This window comes from Pristiophorus japonicus, chromosome 15 (assembly GCF_044704955.1).
Source record: "Pristiophorus japonicus isolate sPriJap1 chromosome 15, sPriJap1.hap1, whole genome shotgun sequence".
NCBI lineage: Eukaryota > Metazoa > Chordata > Chondrichthyes > Pristiophoridae > Pristiophorus > Pristiophorus japonicus.
In genome coordinates, this window is record NC_091991.1 from 92627393 (window position 1) to 92649638 (window position 22246).

The window sequence follows — 22246 nt, forward strand, 5'->3', positions numbered from 1 at the left end:
CGAGGGGTAGCATATAGATGAGAACTAGGAGGGGGCCAAGGACAGTTCCTTGAGGGACACTAGAGCTAACGATGCAGAAGCTGGAAAACAAACCGTTGCAGGAGATTTCTGGCTATGATTAGATATAGAAGAATGGAACCAGGCGAGTGCAGTCCCACCCAGCATCTCCAACCTTTCCTCATAGCCAAATTGTGGAGAAGTTCATTGCCTTGATGGAGCTGTGCTGTCAGACCGCTCCCAGTCTGTCTCAACATTACACGCCTCACTGGGACAGGCTTCTCTCCGAGCGGCTCTACTCCCGGGATAGACACAGTGCGGCCAGGGGTGGGTCCCACAGCCAGCCGACCCGGCCCCGGGGAGCAGGAGCAGGAGCAGATCTCGGCCCCGGGGAGCAGGAGCAGGTCCCGGCCCCGGGGAACAGGAGCAGGTCCCGGCCCCGGGGAACAGGAGCAGGTCCCGGCCCCGGGGAACAGGAGCAGGTCCCGGCCCCGGAGAGCAGGAGAAGGCGCAGGCACGGTCTCCGGAGAGCAGGCTGTATGCCGAACCTGACTCTAGGTGTACCCTGCACCCTGCGAGGCCGGGCTGCTGCTGTCGGCCACTTGCCCCGAGCTCTGAGTCTGGGCCCCGAGCTCTCCCCCGGCCCGCTCCAGACTTGTACCGCACCGACAGCAGATAAACTCGGCGCCAATCCGCCCGGGCCGGCTTCCGCCGGAAGCACGCGGCGGATGAGCAAGAGAGACGGACCCAAAGACCTGAGAAAGGTGAGAGACAGTGTACAGTACTGGTGGGTACAGGTGTGTCACTGTATAACACTGGGGTACAGTACTGGTGGGTACAGGTCTGTCACTGTATAACACTGGGGTACAGTACTGGTGGGTACAGGTCTGTCACTGTATAACACTGGGGCACAGTACTGGTGGGTACAGGTCTGTCACTGTATAACACTGGGGCACAGTACTGGTGGGTACAGGTCTGTCACTGTATAACACTGGGGTCCAGTACTGGTGGGTACAGGTCAGTCACTGTATAACACTGGGGTACAGTACTGGTGGGTACAGGTCTGTCACTGTATAACACTGGGGCACAGTACTGGTGGGTACAGGTCTGTCACTGTATAACACTGGGGTCCAGTACTGGTGGGTACAGGTCAGTCACTGTATAACACTGGGGTACAGTACTGGTGGGTACAGGTCTGTCACTGTATAACACTGGGGCACAGTACTGGTGGGTACAGGTCTGTCACTGTATAACACTGGGGTCCAGTACTGGTGGGTACAGGTCAGTCACTGTATAACAGTGGGGCACAGTACTGGTGGGTACAGGTCTGTCACTGTATAACACTGGGGCACAGTACTGGTGGGTACAGGTCTGTCACTGTATAACACTGGGGTCCAGTACTGGTGGGTACAGGTCAGTCACTGTATAACACTGGGGTACAGTACTGGTGGGTACAGGTCTGTCACTGTATAACACTGGGGTCCAGTACTGGTGGGTACAGGTCTGTCACTGTATAACACTGGGGCACAGTACTGGTGGGTACAGGTCTGTCACTGTATAACACTGGGGTCCAGTACTGGTGGGTACAGGTCTGTCACTGTATAACACTGGGGCACAGTACTGGTGGGTACAGGTCTGTCACTGTATAACACTGGGGTACAGTACTGGTGGGTACAGGTCTGTCACTGTATAACACTGGGGCACAGTACTGGTGGGTACAGGTGTGTCACTGTATAACACTGGGGCACAGTCGGTGGGCACACGTCTGTCACTGTATAACACTGGGGCACAGTACTGGTGGGTACAGGTCTGTCACTGTATAACACTGGGGCACAGTACTGGTGGGTACAGGTCTGTTGCTGTATAACACTGGGGTACAGTACTGGTGGGTACAGGTCTGTCACTGTATAACACTGGGGTACAGTAGGTGGGCACAGGTCTGTCACTGTATAACACTGGGGTACAGTACTGGTGGGTACAGGTCTGTCACTGTACAACACTGGGGTACAGTACTGGTGGGTACAGGTCTGTCACTGTACAACATTGTGGCACAGTACTGGCGGGTACAGCTCTGTCACTGTATAACACTGGGGTATAGTACTGGTGGGTACAGGTCTGTCACTGTATAACACTGGGGTACAGTACTGGTGGGTACAGGTCTGTCACTGTACAACATTGTGGCACAGTACTGGTGGGTACAGGTGTGTCACTGTATAACATTGGGGTACAGTACTGGTGAGTACAGGTCTGTCGATGTACAACACTGGGGTACCACACTAATGGGTACACGTCTGTCACTGTATAACACTGGGGTACAGTACTGGTGGGTAGAGGTCTGTCACTGCATAACACTGGGGTACAGTACTGGTGGGTACAGGTCTGTCACTGTATAACACTGGGGTACAGTACTGGTGGGTACACGTCTGTCACTGTATAATACTGGGGTACAGTACTGGTGGGTGCAGGTCTGTCACTGTATAACACTGGGGTACCGTACTGGTGGGTACAGGTCTGTCACTGTATAACACTGGGGTACAGTACTGGTGGGTACAGGTCAGTCACTGTATAACACTGGGGCACAGTACTGGTGAGAACAGGTCTGTCACTAAAGCACTGGGGCACAGTACTGGTGGGAACAGCTCTGTCACTGTATAACATTGGAGTACAATACTGGTGGGTGCAGGTCTGTCGCTGTATAACACTGGGGTACAGTACTGATGGGTACAGGTCTGTCACTGTATAACACGGGGGTACAGGTCTGTCACGGTATAACATGTGTACAGTACTGGTGGGTACAGGTCTGTCATTGTATAACACTGGGGCACAGTAGGTGTGTACAGGTATGTCGCTGTATAACACTGGGGTACAGTACTGGTGGGCACAGGTCTGTCACTGTATAACACGGGGGTACAGGTCTGTCACGGTATAACCTGTGTACAGTACTGGTGGGTACAGGTCTGTCGTTGTATAACACTGGGGAACAGTACATGGGTACAGGTCTGTTGCTGTATAACACTGGGGTACAGTACTGGTGGTTACAGGTCTGTCACCGTGTAACACTGGGGTACAGTACTGGTGGGCACAGGTCTGACACTGTACAACAGTGGGGTACAATACTGGTGGGTACAGGTCTGTCACTGTATAACACTGGGGTATAGTATTGGTGGGTACAGGTCTGTCACTGTACAACAGTGGGGTACAATACTGGTGGGTACAGGTCTGTCACTGTATAAGACTGGGATGCAGTACTGGTTGGTACAGGTCTGTCACTGTATAACAGTGGGGTACAGTACATGGGTACAGGTCTGTTGCTGCATAACACTGGGGCACAGTACTGGTGGGTACAGGTCTGTCACTGTATAACACTGGGGTACAGTACTGGTGGGTACAGGTCTGTCACTGCATAACACTGGGGTACAGTACTGGTGGGTACAGATCTGTCACTATATGACACTGCTACATTACTGGTGGGTACAGGTCTATCACTGAATAACACTGGGGTACAGTACTGATTGGTACAGGTCTGTCACTGTATAACACTGGGGTACAGTACTGGTGGGTACACGTCTGTCACTGTATAATACTGGGGTACAGTACTGGTGGGTACAGATCTGTCACTATATGACACTGCTACATTACTGGTGGGTACAGGTCTATCACTGAATAACACTGGGGTACAGTACTGATTGGTACAGGTCTGTCACTGTATAACACTGGGGTACAGTACTGGTGGGTACACGTCTGTCACTGTATAATACTGGGGTACAGTACTGGTGGGTGCAGGTCTGTCACTGTATAACACTGTGGTACCGTACTGGTGGGTACAGGTCTGTCACTGTATAACACTGGGGTACAGTACTGGTGGGTACAGGTCTGTCACTGTATAACACTGGGGCACAGTACTGGTGAGCACAGGTCTGTCGCTGTATAACACTGGGGTACAGTACTGGTGGGTACAGGTCTGTCACTGTATAACACGGGGGTACAGGTCTGTCACGGTATAACATGTGTACAGTACTGGTGGGTACAGGTCTGTCATTGTATAACACTGGGGCACAGTAGGTGTGTACAGGTATGTCGCTGTATAACACTGGGGTACAGTACTGGTGGGCACAGGTCTGTCACTGTATAACACGGGTACAGTATTGGTGGGTACAGGTCTGTTGCTGTATAACACTGGGGCACAGTACTGGTGGGTACAGGTCTGTCACTATATGACACTGGGATACAGTACTGGTGGGGACAGGTCTGTATAGCACTCTGGTACAGTACTGGTGGGCACAGGTCTGTCGTTGTATAACACTGGGGTACAGTACATGGGTACAGGTCTGTTGCTGTATAACACTGGGGTACAGTACTGGTGGTTACAGGTCTGTCACCGTGTAACACTGGGGTACAGTACTGGTGGGTACAGGTCTGTCACTGTACAACAGTGGGGTACAATACTGGTGGGTACAGGTCTGTCACTGTATAAGACTGGGATGCAGTACTGGTTGGTACAGGTCTGTCACTGTATAACAGTGGGGTACAGTACATGGGTACAGGTCTGTTGCTGTATAACACTGGCGTACAGTACTGGTGGTTACACGTCTGTCACTGTATAACACTGGGGTACATTACTGGTGGGCACAGGTATGACACTGTATAACACTGGGGTAGAGTACTGGTGGGTACAGGTCTGTCATTGTTTTACACTGGGGTACAGTACTGGTGGGTACAGGTCTGTCACTGTATGACACTGGGGTACAGTACTGGTGGGTACAGGTCACTGTATAACACTGGGGTACCGCACTGATGGGTACACGTCTGTCACCATATGACACTGGGGTACAGTACTGGTGGGTACAGGTCTGGCACTATATGACACTGGGGTACAGTATGGGTGGGTACTGGTCTGTCACTGTATTACACTGGGGTACAGTACTGGTGGTTGCAGGTCTGTCACTGTATAACACTGTGGTACAGTACTGGTTGATACAGTTCTGTCACTGTATAACACTGGAGTACAGGACTGCTGGGTACAGGTCTGTCACTGTTTAACACTGGGGTACAGTACTGGTGGGTGCAGGTCTGTCGATGTTCAACACGGGTACAGTACTGATGGGTAAAGGTCTGTCACTAAAGCACTGGGGCACAGTACTGGTGGGTACAGGTCTGTCACTGTATAACATTGGAGTACAATACTGGTCGGTGCAGGTCTGTTGCTGTATAACACTGGGGTACAGTACTGGTGGGTACAGGTCTGTCACTGTATAACACTGGGGTACAGTACCAGTGGGTAGAGGTCTGTCACGGTATCACGTGTACAGTACTGGTGGGTACAGGTCTATCATGTATAACAATGGTGTACAGTACTGGTGGGTACTGGTCTGTCACTGTGTAACACTGGGGCACAGTAGGTGGGTACAGGTCTAACATGTATAACAGTGGGGTACAGTACTGGTGGGTACAGGTATGTCACTGTATAACACTGGGGTACAGTACTGGTGGGTACAGGTCTGTCATTGTTTTACACTGGGGTACAGTACTGGTGGGTACAGGTCTGTCACTGTATAACACTGGGGTATAGTACTGGTAGGTACAGGTCTGTCACTGTATAACACTGGGGTATAGTACTGGTAGGTACAGGTCTGTCACTATAACACTGGGTTGCAGTACTGGTGGGTACAGGTCTGTCACTGCAAAACACTGGGGTGCAGTACTGGTGGGTATAGGTCTGTCACTGCAAAACACTGGGGTACAGTACTGGTTGGTACAGGTCTGTCACTGTATAACACTGGAGTACAGGACTGCTGGGTACAGGTCTGTCACTGTTTAACACTGGGGTACAGTACTGGTGGGTGCAGGTCTGTCGATGTTCAACACGGGTACAGTACTGATGTGTACAGGTCTGTCACTAAAGCACTGGGGCACAGTACTGGTGGGTACAGGTCTGTCACTGTATAACATTGGAGTACAATACTGGTCGGTGCAGGTCTGTTGCTGTATAATACTGGGGTACAGTACTGGTGGGTACAGGTCTGTCACTGTATAACACTGGGGTACAGTACCAGTGGGTAGAGGTCTGTCACGGTATCACGTGTACAGTACTGGTGGGTACAGGTCTATCATGTATAACAATGGTGTACAGTACTGGTGGGTACTGGTCTGTCACTGTGTAACACTGGGGCACAGTAGGTGGGTACAGGTCTATCATGTATAACAATGGTGTACAGTACTGTTGGGCACAGGTCTGTCACTGTATAACACTGGGGTACAGTATTGGTGGGTACAGGTCTGTCACTGTATAACATTGGGGTACAGTACTGGTGGGTACAGGTCTGTCACTGTATAACACTGGGGTACAGTACTGGTGGGTACAGGTCTGTCACTGTATAACACTGGGGTACAGTATTGGTGGGTACAGGTCTGTCACTGTATAATACTGGGGTACAGTACTGGTGGGTACAGGTCTGTCACTGTATAACACTGGGGTACAGTACTGGTGGGTACAGGTCTGTCACTGTATAATACTGGGGTACAGTACTGGTGGGTACAGGTCTGTCACGGAGTGGTCGAAGGTTCCTTTTGACAATAGCAAGTCGCACAGCATTGAACTTTAGTGTTTGTTTTCCGACCATTGGTCTGTTGATACTGCCGCCGACACTGCCACCTTGTGCTATTTGCCTTGCAGGGACTGCCCGCTGTCGTACCCGGGACGCTGTGATGGCGACGCTGTCGAATTACGCGCGGCGCATGGCGCGACTCAGTGCACAGATCTTTCAGGAGGTTGCACGGCCCACTGATGACCGCTCAATGAAAGTGGTGAAGCTGTTTAGTGAGCAGCCACTCGCACTGCGGAAAGAGGTGTACGACTGGTACCCACAGCATAACCAGTACTACAGCCTGATGAGGAAGCTGCGATTCCTGGGTTTGTACAGGTAACGGTGCTCGTTTCACTCTGGCCCCATCGCCACGTAGCTTTCTCGATTAACTGCCCTTGTTGGTGGTGGGTGAGGGCTCAGGAGCTTTGTGTCTGGCAGCTAACAGACAGTTTAACGCTGAACTGTTTGGATCCAACAGGAGCATACAGTCCTTCCACATCTGGGATCAGGCTTAGTCCCCAGCCTGCACTGATGGGATCGTTCTATCGCAACAATAGAAACTTGTATCTATATAGCACATTTACCGTCGTAAGATATCCTAAGATGCTTCACAGGTGCTTGATAAAACACAATTTGACACCGAGCCACATAAGGAGTTATTGGAGTAGGGGTCAAAGTGCTAGGTTTTAAGGAGCGTCTTAAAGGAGGAAAGAGAGTTATAGAGCTTTCGGGAGGGAATTCCAGAGCTTAGGGGGTTGACAGCTGAATGGAATAGGTGGAGCGATTAAATTCTGGGGTGCTCAAGAGGCCAGACTTAGTGGAGCGCAGACATCGCGAAGGGTTGTAGGGCTGGAGAGATTACAGAGATAGGTAGGGGTGAGGCCATGGGGCGATTTGAAAACAAGGTTACACCACAGAAGGAGGCCATTCGGCTTATTTGTGCTGTACCTGCTCTGTGAAAGAGCTATACTTTCAGGTGGTCCCACTCCCCTGCTCTTTCCCTGCAAATCTTTCACCTTCCGGTATGTATGCAATTCCTTTTTTGAGAGACATTATTGAATCTGCCTCCACCATCCTTTCAGGCAGTGTTTTCCAGATCACAACTTGCTGCGTAAAGAAATTCTCCTCGCCTCTGGTTATTTTTCCAATTTCCTTAAATCTGTGTCATATGCTTCCTGACCATCCCGTCAGTGGAAAAAGTTTCTCTTTATTTTCTGCTAGTTGTAAGGAGCCTATATAACAGTGAGATTGGGCTCTTGCAGCCCAGTTCAGAAGGAACATGGGCCCATAGCACAAAACCGCTCCTAAACCGGCCGTCTCTGATTTGAGCCCGTTTTCAAGATATTAAAGGGAACTGATAGGGTAGGTCGAGGGAAATTATTTCCACTGGTTGGAGAGTGTAGGACTTGGGGACATCGCCTACAAAATTAGAGCCAGGCCTTTCAGGAGTGAAATTAAGAAACACTTCTACATGCAGAGGGTGGTAGAAGTTTGGAACTCTCTTCCTCAAATGATAATTGATGCTAGATCAATAATTCATTTTAAATTTGAAACAAATATATTTTTGTTAACCAAAAGTATGAAGGGATGTGGGGCAGAGGCAGGTATATGGGGTTAGGTCACACATCAACCAAGCTCTCATTCTGGTGGAACAGACTCGAGGGGCTAAATGGCTATTCCTGTTCCTATGTTCCTGTGTAGCAGTTGGGACATTGCAATCAACCTGGGCTAGGGAGCTGAGAAAAATAACGCAGGAACATAAGAACGTAAGAAATAGGAACAGGAGTAGGCCCCTCTAACCTGCTCTGCCATTCAATAAGATCATGGCTGATCCGATCATGGACTCAGCTCCACTTCCCCGCCTGCTCCCCATAACCCCTAATCCCTTTATCGTTTAAGAAACTGTCTATTTCTGTCTTAAATTTATTCAATGTCCCAACTTCCACAGCTTTCTGAGGCAGCGAATTGCACAGATTTGCAACCCTCTGAGAGAAGAAATTTCTCCTCATCTCAGTTTTAAATGGGCGGCTCCTTATTCTAAGATTATGCCCCCTAGTTCTAGTCTTCCCCATCAGTGGAAACATCCTCTCTGCATCCACCTTGTCAAGCCCTCTCATAATCTTGTACGTTTCGATAAGATCACCTCTCATTCTTCTGAATTCCAATGAGTAGAGGCCCAACCTTCTTGACCTTTCCTCATAAATCAACCCCCTCGTCCCCAGAATCAACCTGGTGAACCTTCTCTGAACTGCCTCCAAAGCAAATATATCCTTTCGTAAATATGGAAACCAAATCTGCACGCAGTATTCCAGGTGTGGCCTCACAAATACCTTATTTAGCTGTAGCAAGACCTCCCTGCTTTTATACTCCATCCCCTTTGCAATAAAGGCCAAGACACCATTGGCCTTCCTGATCACTTGCTGTGCCTGCATACTTTCCTTTTGTGGCTAGGAATTGCTGGATGGAAAAAGACCACGGTCCATGTAATTGCCCTTCTACATCCTGGTAGTCACATGATGCAACAATAATGGAGTTGTTGACCAATCACGGCGATCAATCTATATCAGTGAGTCTACAACAAACCCAGACATGAGTTGAGGAAATCCCCAGTGCTGGACTCTTTGGGGCGTTTAAGATGATCAAAGGAGTTGAGAGGGTAGAAAGAAAGAAATGATTCCCTCTGGTGGGGAGTCTAGAACAAGGGGCATAATCTTAAAATTAGAGCAGGAGTGATCTCAGGAAGCTTTTCACACAAAGAATAATGGTAATCGGGAACTCCTTCCCTCAAAAAGCTGTTGAGGCTTGGGGTCATTTGAAAATTTCAAAACGAAGATTGATAGATTTTTGTCGGGTATTAAGGGTTACAGAACCAAGGCGGGTAAATGGAGTTAAGATACAAACCTGCCTTGATCTAATTGAATGGCGGAACAGGTTCGAGGGTCTGAATGGCATACTTCTGTTCCTATGGATTCCATAGGATATACTGCACAGAAACAGGCCATTTGGCCCAACCAGTCCATGCCGGCGTTTATGCTCCACTCGAGCCTCCTCCTGTCTCTCCTCATCTAAATCCATCAGCGTAACCCTCTATTCCCTTCTCCCTCATAGCTTCCCCTTAAATGCATCGATACTATTCGCTTCAACCACTCCCTGTGGCAGCGAGTTCCACATTCTCACCACTCTCTGGTTAAAGAAGTTTCTTCTGAATTACTATTGGATTTCTTGGTGACTATCTTATATTGATGGCCTCTGTTATGCTCTTCCCCACAAGTGGAAACATTTTCTCTGTATCCACTCTAACAAAGCCTTTCATAATTTTAAAGACCTATTAGGTCACCCCCTCAGCCTTCTTTATTCAAGAGAAAAGAGACCCAGCCTGTTCATCCTTTAGGTATACCCTTGCATTTCTGGTATCATCCTTGTAAATCTTCTCTGCACCCTCTCCAGTGCCTCTATATCCTTTTTATAATGTGGCGACCGGAACTGTACGCAGTGGTCTAAGTGTGGTCTAACCAAGGTTCGATAACTTCCCTACTTTTCAATTCTATTCCTCTAGAAATAAACCCTGGTGGTTGGTTTGCTTTTTTTATGGCCTTGTTAATTTGTGGCGCAACATTTAGTGATTGATCCCTTTGTTCCTCTACCTCACCCAGACTCTCACCCTCCCTATTTTTCCTGCAAAAATGTAATACCTCACATTTATTCTTCCTACCAAAATGTAATACCTCACGTTTATCTCTGTTGAACTTCATTTGCCAATTATATCCCCATTCTGCAAGTTTATTAAAGTCCTCCTGTAATTTGTTGCAGTCCTCCTCAGCATTGACTGTCCCCGCATTGGTGTCATCCGCAAATTTAGAAATTGTGTTTTTGATTCCAAAGTCTACATCATTAATCTAAATTGTGAACAGTGGTCCCAGCACTGATCCTTGTGGAACACCACTACCCACCTTCTGCCACTGTGAATAGCAACCCTTTACCCCCACTCTCTGCTTTCTGTCTGAGGCCAGCTGGCGATCCATTCTGCTACTTGTCCCCTGACTCCACAATCTCTGACCTTGTTCATCAGTCTATTATGGAGTACCTTATCAAAGGCCTTTTGAAAATCTAGATAAATTACATCTACTGCATTACCATTGTCTACTCTCTGTTACCTCTTCAAAAAAAACAATGAGGTTGGTCAAGCAAGACTTTACCTTTTGAAATCCATGCTGACTATTCGTTATTATATTTTGGGTTTCTAGATGTTCTTCTACTTTCTCCTTTAGTCGGGATTCCATTATTTTTCCTACCACCGATGTTAAGCTGACTGGTCTATAATTCCCTGGACATAAATATAGGTTTACGTTAATTATCCGCCAGTCCTCTGGCACTACACCTTTTATTAAATATGTGTAGTAATGCCTCTGCTATCTCTTCCCTAGATTCTTTTAAAATGCATGGATGCAATTCAGGGATTTTTTCCTCTTTGAGTTTGATTAGTTTATTTAGTATATCCCCTCTTTTTATTTTCAATGTACTTTTCTCATTACTAATCTCATCATCCAATGTCACGTCCACCTGTTCTATCTCCCTGGTAAATACTGAAGCAGAATACTTATTTAATATTTCTCCAATTTATCTATTATTACCTGTGGTATTATCCTATCTATCCCTGAATGGCTATATTCCCATCCCAACCTTCCTTTTTTTATTGATATGCCTGTAAAATATTTTACTATTTTGTTTTATGTTCCTTGATAATTTAAATTCATAGTTCCACTTTGCCTTCCTAATTGTTTTTTTTTTATTTCTCTAATCTTTTCGTATTCTCCCTTTTCGTGCACTCCCCTGCTGCCTATGCACTTAATGTATGTCTCTTTCCTTACCCTCAATTGTTCCCTTATGGCTTTATTCATCCATGGAGTCTCATTAGTGTTTAGTTTGTTCTTTCCTTTTAGCAGAATATATTGTTCCTGCATTCTGTTAAACACCGTTTTAAATGTTTCCCATTGCTGCTCTACATTGTTTTTTTGCCAATATTGTTGCCTAGTTTATTTCCCCACGTTCTATTCTCAGCCCCTTAAAATCAGCTTTTCTCCAATCTATTACCCCGGTTTTTGTCACATTTGTGTCCTTCTCAATTATCATCTTAAAGCGTATTATATTATGGTCACTATTGCCCAGATGTTCCCCACTTTTACTTCTCTTATCTGCTCTGGTCCATTCCCCAATAGCGAATGCTCCCTTGTTGGGCTTTTTATATATTGGTTTAGAAAGGAATCCTGTACACATTGCAGGAACGACATTCCTTTATCCCGTTTGAGGGTAGTGTGCTGACATGGATTGAGAACTGGTTGTCAGACAGGAAGCAAAGAGTAGGAGTAAATGGGTACTTTTCAGAATGGCAGGCAGTGACCAGTGGGGTACCGCAGGGTTCAGTGCTGGGACCCCAGCTATTTACATTATACATTAATGATTTAGATGAGGTGATTAAATGTAGTATCTCCAAATTTGTGGATGACACTAAGTTAGGTAGCAGTGTGAGCTGCGAGGAGGATGCTATAAGGCTGCAGAGTGACTTGGATAGGTTAGGTGAGTGGACAAATGCATGGCAGATGACGTATAATATGGATAAATGTGAGGTTATCCACTTTGGTGGTAAAAACAGAGAGACAGACTATTATCTGAATGGTGACAGATTAGGAAAAGGGGAGTTGCAACAAGACCTGGGTGTCATGGTACATCAGTCATTGAAGGTTGGCATGCAGGTACAGCAGGCAGTTAAGAAAGCAAATGGCGTGTTGGCCTTCATAGCGAGGGGATTTGAGTACAGGGGTAGGGAGGTGTTGCTACAGTTGTACAGGGCCTTGGTGAGGCCACACCTGGAGTATTGTGTACAGTTTTGGTCTCCTAACTTGAGGAAGGACATTCTTGCTATTGAGGGAGTGCAGCGAAGATTCACCAGACTGATTCCCGGGATGGCGGGACTGACCTATCGAGAAAGACTGGATCAACTGGGCTTGTATTCACTGGAGTTGAGAAGAATGAGAGGGGACCTCATAGAAACGTTTAAAATTCTGATGGGTTCAGACAGGTTAGATGCAGGAAGAATGTTCTCAATGTTGGGGAAGTCCAGAACCAGAGGTCACAGTCTAAGGATAAGGGGTAAGCCATTTAAGACCGAGATGAGGAGAAACTTCTTCACCCAGAGAGTGGTGAACCTGTGGAATTCTCCACCACAGAAAGTTGTTGAGGCCAATTCACTAAATATATTCAAAAAGGAGTTAGATGAAGTCCTTACTACTAGGGGGATCAAGGGGTATGGCGAGAAAGCAGGAATGGGGTACTGAAGTTAAATGTTCAGCCATGAACTCATTGAATGGCGGTGCAGGCTAGAAGGGCCGAATGGCCTACTCCTGCACCTATTTTCCATGTTTCTATGTTTCTATGTTTACCTACCCCTTTTAAAATCCCCCATGATTATTATTCTATGTGTTTTACTCATTTCCCTAATTTGTCTGCATATTTCTTCCTCCACCTCCCTTCCACTATAGATGGCCTGTAGACTACCACTACTGGTGTAATTGATCCTTTATTATCTTTTGTCTCTATCAACATGGATTATATTTCTGTCTTGCTGATAGCTGCATCACTTTTTTCTACTGGCATTATGTTATCACTAATAAGTACAGCTACTCCACCTCCTTTTCCCTCTATCTTTTATATGTTATATGTTATACCTTGAAATGTTTAATTCGCAGTCCAGATTTTTCTGTAGCCATGGCTCACTTCATCTGGTTCCTCACAACATAGAAATTAGATGCTGGAGCAGGCCATTCAGCCCTTTGAGCCTGCACCGCCATTCAATAAGATCATGGCTGATCTTTCAACCTCAGTACCCCTTTCCTGCTTTCTCTCCATACCCCTTGATCCCTTTGGCCGCAAGGGCCATATCTAACTCCCTTTTGAATATATCTAACGAACTGGCCTCAACAACTTTCTGCGGTAGTGAATTCCACAGGTTAACCACTCTCTGGGTGAAGAAGTTTCTCATCTCGGTCCTAAATTGGCATGCAGGTACAGCAGGCGGTTAAGAAAGCAAATGGCATGTTGGCCTTCATAGCGAGGGGATTTGAGTACAAGGGCAGGGAGGTGTTGCTACAATTGTACAGGGCCTTGGTGAGGCCACACCTGGAGTATTGTGTACAGTTTTGGTCTCCTAACCTGAGGAAGGACATTCTTGCTATTGAGGGAGTGCAGCGAAGGTTCACCAGACTGATTCCCGGGATGGCGGGACTGACCTATCAAGAAAGACTGGATCAACTGGGCTTGTATTCACTGGAGTTCAGAAGAATGAGAGGGGACCTCATAGAAACGTTTAAAATTCTGACGGGGTTAGACAGGTTAGATGCAGGAAGAATGTTCCCAATGTTGGGGAAGTCCAGAACCAGGGGACACAGTCTAAGGATAAGGGGGAAGCCATTTAGGACTGAGATGAGGAGAAATTTCTTCACCCAGAGAGTGGTGAACCTGTGGAATTCTCTACCACAGAAAGTAGTTGAGGCCAATTCACTAAATATATTCAAAAAGGAGTTAGATGAAGTCCTTACTACTAGGGGAATCAAGGGGTATGGTGAGAAAGCAGGAATGGGGTACTGAAGTTGCATGTTCAGCCATGAACTCATTGAATGGCGGTGCAGGCTAGAAGGGCCGAATGGCCTACTCCTGCACCTATTTTCTATGTTTCTAAATGGCTTAACCCTTATTCTTAGTCTGTGACCCCTGGTTCTGGAACTCCCCAGCAATGGGAACATTCTTCCTGCCTCTAACCTGTCCAATCCCATCAGAATTTTCTATGTTTCTATGAGATCCCCTCTCATTCTTCTAAACTCCAGTGGATACAAGCCCAGTTGATCCAGTCTCTCTTCATATGTCAGTCCTGCCACCCCGGGAATCATTCTGGTGAACCTTCGCTGCACTCCCTCAATAGCAAGAACATCCTTCCTTAGATTAGGAGACCAAAACTGAACACAATATTCCAGGTGTGGCCTCAACAAGGCTCTGTACAACTGCAGTAAGAACTCCCTGCTCCTATACTCAAATCCCCTAGCTATGAAGGCCAACATGTCATTTGCCTTCTTCACCGCCTGCTGTACCTGCATGCCAAACTTCAATGACTGATGTACCATGACACCCAGGTCTCGTTGCACCTCCACTTTTCCTAATCTGTCACCATTCAGATAATATTCTGCCTTCCTGTTTTTGCCACCAAAGTGGATAACCTCATATTTATCCACATTATACTGCATCTGCCAAGCATTTGCCCACTCACCTAACCTGTCCAAGTCACCCTGCAGCTTCTTAGCATCCTCCTCACAGCTCACACCGCCACCCAGCTCAGTGTCATCTGCAAACTTGGAGATATTACATTCAATTCCTTCATCGAAGTCAATGATGTATATTGTAAATAGCTGGGGTCCCAGCACTGAACCCTGCGGTACCCCACTGGTCACTGCCTATAATTCTGAAAAGGACCCATTTATTCTGACTCTTTGCTTCCTGTCTGCCAACCAGTTCTCTATCCACGTCAATACATTACCTCTAATACCATGTGCTTTAATTTTGCACACTAATCTCTTGTGTGGGACCTTGTCAAAAGCCTTTTGAAAGTCCAAATACACCACACCCACTGGTTCTCTCCTGTCCACTCCACTAGTTACACCCTCAAAAAATTCCAGAAGATTTGTCGAGCATGATTTCCCTTTCATAAATCCATGCTGACTTGGACCGATCCTGTTATTGCTTTCCAAATGCGCTGCTATTTCATCTTTAATAATTGATTCCAACATTTTCCCCACCACCGATGTCAGGCTAACTGGTCTATAATTCCCTGTTTTCTCTCTCCCTTTTTTAAAAAGTGGTGTTACATTAGCTACCCTCCAGTCCATAGAAACTGATCCAGAGTCGATAGACTGTTGGAAATGATCACCAATGCATCCATTATTTCTAGGGCCACTTCCTTAAGTACTCTGGGGATGCAGCCTATCAGGCTCTGGGGATTTATCGGCCTTCAATCCCATCAATTTCCCTAACACAATTTCCTGACTAATAAGGATTTCCTTCAGTTCGTCCTTTTCACTAGACCCTCGAACCCTAGTATTTCCAGAAGGTTATTTGTGTCTTCCTTAGTGAAAACATATCCAAAGTATTTGTTCAATTGGTCTGCCATTTCTTTGTTCCCCATTGAGTACAGGGGCAGGGAGGTGTTGCTACAGTTGTACAGGGCCTTGGTGAGGCCACACCTGGAGTATTGTGTACAGTTTTGGTCTCCTAACTTGAGGAAGGACATTCTTGCTATTGAGGGAGTGTAGCGAAGATTTACCAGACTGATTCCCGGGATGGTGGGACTGACCTATCAAGAAAGACTGGATCAACTGGGCTTGTATTCACTGGAGGTCAGAAGAATGAGAGGGGACCTCATAGAAACGTTTAAAATTCTGACGGGTTTAAACAGGTTAGATGCAGGAAGAATGTTCCCAATGTTGGGGAAGCCCAGAACCAGGGGTCACAGTCTAAGGATAAGGGGTAAGCCATTTAGGACCGAGATGAGGAGAAACTTCTTCACCCAGAGAGTGGTGAACCTGTGGAATTCTCTACCACAGAAAGTAGTTGAGGCCAATTCACTAAATATATTCAAAAGGGAGTTAGATGAAGTCCTTACTACTCGGGGGATCAAGGGGTATGGCGAGAAAGCAGGAAGGGGGTACTGAAGTTTCATGTTCAGCCATGAACTCATTGAATGGCGGTGCAGGCTAGAAGGGCTGAATGGCCTGCTCCTGCACCTATTTTCTATGTTTCTATAACTTCACCTGATTCTGACTGCAAGCACTTACATTTGTCTTCACATATCTATAGAAGCTTTTGCAGTCAATTTTTATGTTCCCTGCAAGCTTCCTCTCATACTTTATTTTCCCCCTCCTAATTAGATCCTTTGTCCTCCTCTGCTGAATTCTAAATTAAGGTTTGCTGCTTTTTCTGGCCAATTTATATGCCTCTTCCTTGGATTTAACACTATCCCTAATTTCCCTTGTTAGCCACGGTTGAGCCACCTTCCCCTTTTTATTTTTACTCCAGACAGGGATGTACAATTGTTGAAGTTCATCCATGTAATCTATAAATGTCTGCCATTGCCTATCCACTGTCAACCCTTTAAGTATCATTCGCCAGTCTATCCTAGCCAATTCACGTCTCGTATCATCGAAGTTACCTCCCCTTAAGTTCACAAGCCTAGTCTCTGAATTAACACTGTCACTCTCCATCTTAATAAAGAATTCTACCATATTATGGTCACTCTTCCCCAAGGGGCCTCGCACAATACGATTGCTAATTAGTCCTCTCTCATTACACATCACCCAGTCTAGGATGGCCAGCTCTCTAGTTGGTTCCTCGACATATTGGTCTAGAAAACCATCCCTAATACACTCCAGGAAATCCTCCTCCACCGTATTGCTACCAGTTTGGTTAGCCCAATCTACATGTAGATTAAAGTCGCCCATGATAACTACTGTACCTTTATTGCACGCATTCCTAATTTCCTGTTTGATGTCATTCCCAACCTCACTACTGCTGTTTGGTGGTCTGTACACAACTCCCACTAGCGTTTTCTGCCCCTTGGCATTCCGCAGCTCTACCCATATATATTCCACATCATCCAAGCTAATGTCCTTCCTTACTATTGCGTTAATCTCCTCTTTAACCAGCAACGCTACCCCACCTCCTTTTCCTTTCTCTCTATCCTTCCTGAATGTTGAATAACCCTGAATGTTGAGTTCCCAGCCTTGATCACCCTGGAGCCATGTCTCTGTGATCCCAATTACATCATATTTGTTAACAGCTATCTGCGCAGTTAATTCATCCACCTTATTACAAATAATCCTCGCATTGAGGCACAAAGCCTTCAGGCTTGTCTTTTTAACACTCTTTGTCCCTTTAGAATTATGTTGTAATGTGGCCCTTTTTGATTTTTGCCTTCGGTTTCTCTGCCCTCCACTTTTACTATTACAACACATGATTGCCTCCAGCTCCTGTTTTATTGCTGTACAGAGCTGTATTCATTTTTAATAGCAGTTCCTCTCACTTTACGTTTAACCATCTTTTTAGACTTCTATTCTATATCTCCATTTATTCCCTTGTCCTCCCTTACTTTACTCTTTCCTATGCTCTCCTTTCCTGTTTTGTTTATATTTAGGCAGGTTACGTTTCTTGTAGATCCCTCCCCCCATCTTACTAGTTTAAAGCCTGTGCCACCTCCTATTTACCCTTTCCGCTAGGACATGGCTCCCATCCCGGTTCAGGTGGAGCCGGTCCCATCGGTACAGCTCCATCCTGTCCCAGAACTGGTGCCAGTGTCCCATGAAAAGGAAGCCCTCTTTCCCACACCAGCCCGATAGCCACGTGTTAATTCTCCTGATCCGTCGGCTTCTATGCCAATTTGCATGTGGCTCGGGCAATAACCCAGAGATTATTACCCTCGAGGTCCTGCTTTTTAAATTTAGTTCCTAACTCCTGAAACATTTTCAGCAGGACCTCCTCCCTGCTCCTACCTTTACCGGTTGTTCCAACATGGACCACGACAACTGGATTTACCCCCTCCCTTTCCAAGTGCCTCTCCAGCTGCCGTGAGATACCCTCTACCCTGGCACCGGGATTCTCATTCTTGGTTGCAGAGGACGTTATCTATCCCCCTAATTATAGATTACCACATTTCTATTCTGCCCTCCCCCACCCCCCCCTTGGGAAACCTCCTAAGTCACGGGGCCTTGGTCTGCATTGTGGAAGCAAAGTGACCTGTCCTTCCCGAGCATGCTGCGACATTCTTCTGTCTGAGAACATTCTTGTGTTCCCCACTGGAGGAGCACAGACGTAGAGATCTGGTGAGAACAGGATCAGGCTCGGCTGTGATGCCAGCCATGGTCAAATAGTCTGTTTGAACTACGGGCGCTTGCACGAAGTACCAAAGACCTCTGGCTCTCTGTGGAACCAGAACAGGTTTGAGGTTTCTGCTTTCGGGAGGAAATTGTGGGGTGGGAATATTCTAAAACTGAAAAGGCCAGTGGTGTAATAACATGCTAACAACACAAGGCGGCGTTACTGAATCCAAAGTGACTGGGGATGGGCCCCAGAGATCTGCCCGGGGGGGTCAGCAGCAGGGCGGCAGGCGGATTCAGCAGCACGTCGGGGGGTCAGGATGCTGCCTGGCCCGATCGGCTGTGACTGTCACACTCTTTTTGCCTCCGCAGAGACGAGCACGAAGATTTCAAAGAGGAAATGAGGCGGCTCAGGAAGTTGCGAGGCAAAGGGAAGCCAAAGAAAGGAGAAGGGAAGCGGGCCATGAAGAAGAAATAGAGAGGCGTGAGGTCAGGCCACAGGCTCACCCTCTGGATGATCAAACCCCTCAGGCTGCCTCGCTCCCAGCTGCACTGAGTCTCTCTGTTTGGGTATTTTTATTTTTATAAAAAAATGGAGAATTGAATTTGTCTTTTCCTCCCCGTTTCCTTTATTTTTTCCCCCTCATTGTGTTGTGTCTGCAGTTTCCAATGCGGCAAAGTTACTGATTGAGCCCTGAGTGTGAGGGAGCAAGACAAGCCAAGTTACTCGGTCTCCCCCTGCCCCTGGTGCTCAGGTAGTGTGTGGCTATTAACCCATAGAGAGTAGAGGCTGCCATCTTCAGTCCCTGATCTCTGCTGAGTTAGCGCGACCTCAGTCAAGGTGATAGTTGTTGAGGACACTCTTGGATTAGCGTGGGGGGATGGAGAGGGAGGGCACAAATCTGGTAAAGGTCACGTCCCGGTTGCTATCCAGCGAACCGTGTAGGGCAACGTTCCCTTTGAGCTGCGCAACCCTCCAATGACATAAACTGCGTATGTGCAGTAATGTGGGCCACACAACCCTTTAACGGGGGCCGCACACCCAAAAATAAGTTCACGGAAACATTGAGGACAGAATTAGGCCCCACTGTGATGCCTGCCTGCAGTTGAATAGCCCAGCAACTCACCGTGCTGATTGTCCCCTGGTGAACGACCAAGAAGGGAGGCACTGGAAGGCTAGCACTACCTGCGGAACCAAGCCCCTGTACAAAGGGACGGTGCAGGGAGAAGGTGAAAGGGAAACGAGTCAGTCTGTCTGCTTACCGGGGATGGGGCCTGGAGTGTGACTGCAGCAAAAAAAAGAAAACTATGTTCTATTGATGAAACACATCCTGAGGGAGCATGGACTAACTGGACCAGGACTATCGCAATGCTGCTCTGATTCTCCCATCCCAGTCTCGGTTGATCAGCTGTGGGAGGCTGCATAAGTCTCGCCTTTTCTCCCCCCCCCCCCCCCACCCCCCTTTCCCCCGCTACCCATTTCATTGCCTCTGCCTTCCCCAGGGCATCGATTCAAGACACTGAATGGCAGCCAGTGTCCCCATTCACCATTGAGTGCACAAGGGAGGGAGGGAGAGTGACAGTTTGATATGCTCAGGGAGAATTGTGGGCTGGGCTTTTTTTATCTTTTAAGCTGGTAGAGCCCCAGGCAGCTTGTCACCACTAGTTGGGTTGAATTGGGGTGTTTAACTGTCCCGAATGGTTCCGACTGTTGCGACTGCACAAGCGGCCTGAGATTGACGGCAGCTTGTAACCGCGGGCCAGAGAGGTGAGAGTGTAATTGACTGATGGATTCTCGCTCAGTGTGACCCAGTACTGTGACTTAAACTGGTCACTCGCTCAGTGTGACCCAGTATTGTGACTTAAACTGGTCACTCGCTCAGTGTGACCCAGTATTGTGACTTAAACTGGTCACTCGCTCAGTGTGACCCAGTATTGTGACATAAACTGGTCACTCGCTCAGTGTGACCCAGTATTGTGACATAAACTGGTCACTCGCTCAGTGTGACCCAGTATTGTGACTTAAACTGGTCACTCGCTCAGTGTGACCCAGTACTGTGACATAAACTGGTCACTCGCTCAGTGTGACCCAGTACTGTGACATAAACTGGTCACTCGCTCAGTGTGACCCAGTATTGTGACTTAAACTGGTCGCTGGGGCGCAGTGTGACCCAGTATTGTGACTTAAACTGGTCACTCGCTCAGTGTGACCCAGTATTGTGACTTAAACTGGTCACTCGCTCAGTGTGACCCAGTATTGTGACATAAACTGGTCGCTGGGGCGCAGTGTGACCCAATATTGTGACATAAACTGGTCGCTGGGGTGCAGTACAAGTCCAGCAGGTGGCCCTACTATTGTAATAAATGCTGAAATGTGTCGGCTGCCTGATGTCGTTCAGTTTGTTCGCTGGGAACTTAAAGATGTGTTTGTAAATTATCTACCTGAACAAGCCTGGCTAAAATCTGAGAAGAGATGGGGGTGAGCCACACGAGGCCCTGAAAGTACATATAACAAAAGGATTGTCAGTCCCCTTCCTGTTACATCGCTCCTCTCTGGATCTTTCTGGGATATGGTTCCGCAGGCACCAGCAGCTCCTCGCTCAGTACCTTGCTCAAGTGGGCATTCTTTGTGAGCCGAGTCTGAGCCTTGGCTTATTCAAGCATGGCAGGCCTCCCAGCCAGGCCCCATCCTGTCCTTACTCCTTCCAGCAGAGGTCACTGTGTTCAGGAACACTGGTTGGTTTCCGTCCCCCTCACCCCACCCAATCTAGGCTCCTGGGGTCAAGGCCAATCCCAGAGCTGCTGCCCCAGGTCAGGTAAATGAACTGGGGCTGGAAGTCCGACCCTCGGGTCTGGAAGGCTGGGGTGCTGCACTAACTGTGTGAACCCACTAGATGATGGGCGAGCACTGTCTGTCCATTTATTATCCACATCTTTATTTGAATATTAAATGAATACCTTCAGGAATCTGGGTGACAGATGCCTTGCTTCATCTCTGTTTGAATCAGATTCTCGTCCCAGCTTTTCCTCGTTGCATGAGGCTTGGACTGTGACTGACATCATGGAGGAGTTGGTCACTTGGAGCAATTGTATATAGGAACAGCCCCTTGTGCCTGTTCCGCCATTTGATGAGCTCACAGCGGATCTGTGACCTGACTCCAGATATGAAAAGACTTCCCTCATCCAGTCAACTGCAGCCTCAGGCACTGTCCACCCAACCCTGTGGACCTGGCCAAATAAAGCCTGTGGCCAATTCCGGAAAACCTCTAGGAAATTTCTCTCCTGACTCCCTTAAGCAATCGCTCAAACTCCTGGAGAACCACTGTTAGCGAGAACAGTGGCCCCAAGAACTTGCCCAAGCCCGTTTAGTTGTTTCATACTCACCATGTCTTGACCATGTGTTCCGGAGGGGTACGGGAATATGGTGCTTATGTTACTAGAGCAGTAACCCAGAGGCCTAGACTAATAATCGGAGAATGTGAGTTCAAATCTCACCATGCCAGTTTGAAAAGCTGCTATCAGTGAGAGTGACCATGGGCTGTCGGATTGTTAAACAGTTAACGGGTTCACAAATGCCCTTTATGGAAGGAAGCCTGCCGTCCTTACCCGCTCTGCTCTATTTGTGACTCTAGTCCCATACCAACGCGGTTGACCCTTCACTGCCCTCTAAGGTGACCCAGCAAACCACTCCGTTGTATCAATCTGCTCTTAGCGGGTCAAGAAGACCCATCGCCACCTTCTCAGGGCATCTACGGA

General features: G+C 47.5%; 1 protein-coding gene across 1 annotated transcript; it reads left to right on the forward strand.

Annotated features, from left to right (window-relative positions):
- The first annotated feature begins 306 nt into the window (after positions 1–306).
- mrps33 (mitochondrial ribosomal protein S33) lies at positions 307–20867 on the forward strand. The gene is made up of 3 exons (XM_070900705.1): positions 307–761; positions 6671–6917; positions 18863–20867. The coding sequence occupies exons 2-3, from the start codon at positions 6703–6705 to the stop codon at positions 18966–18968; spliced, it is 321 nt and encodes a 106-aa protein (XP_070756806.1). The 5' UTR covers positions 307–761; positions 6671–6702; the 3' UTR covers positions 18969–20867.
- The last annotated feature ends 1379 nt before the right edge of the window (positions 20868–22246 follow it).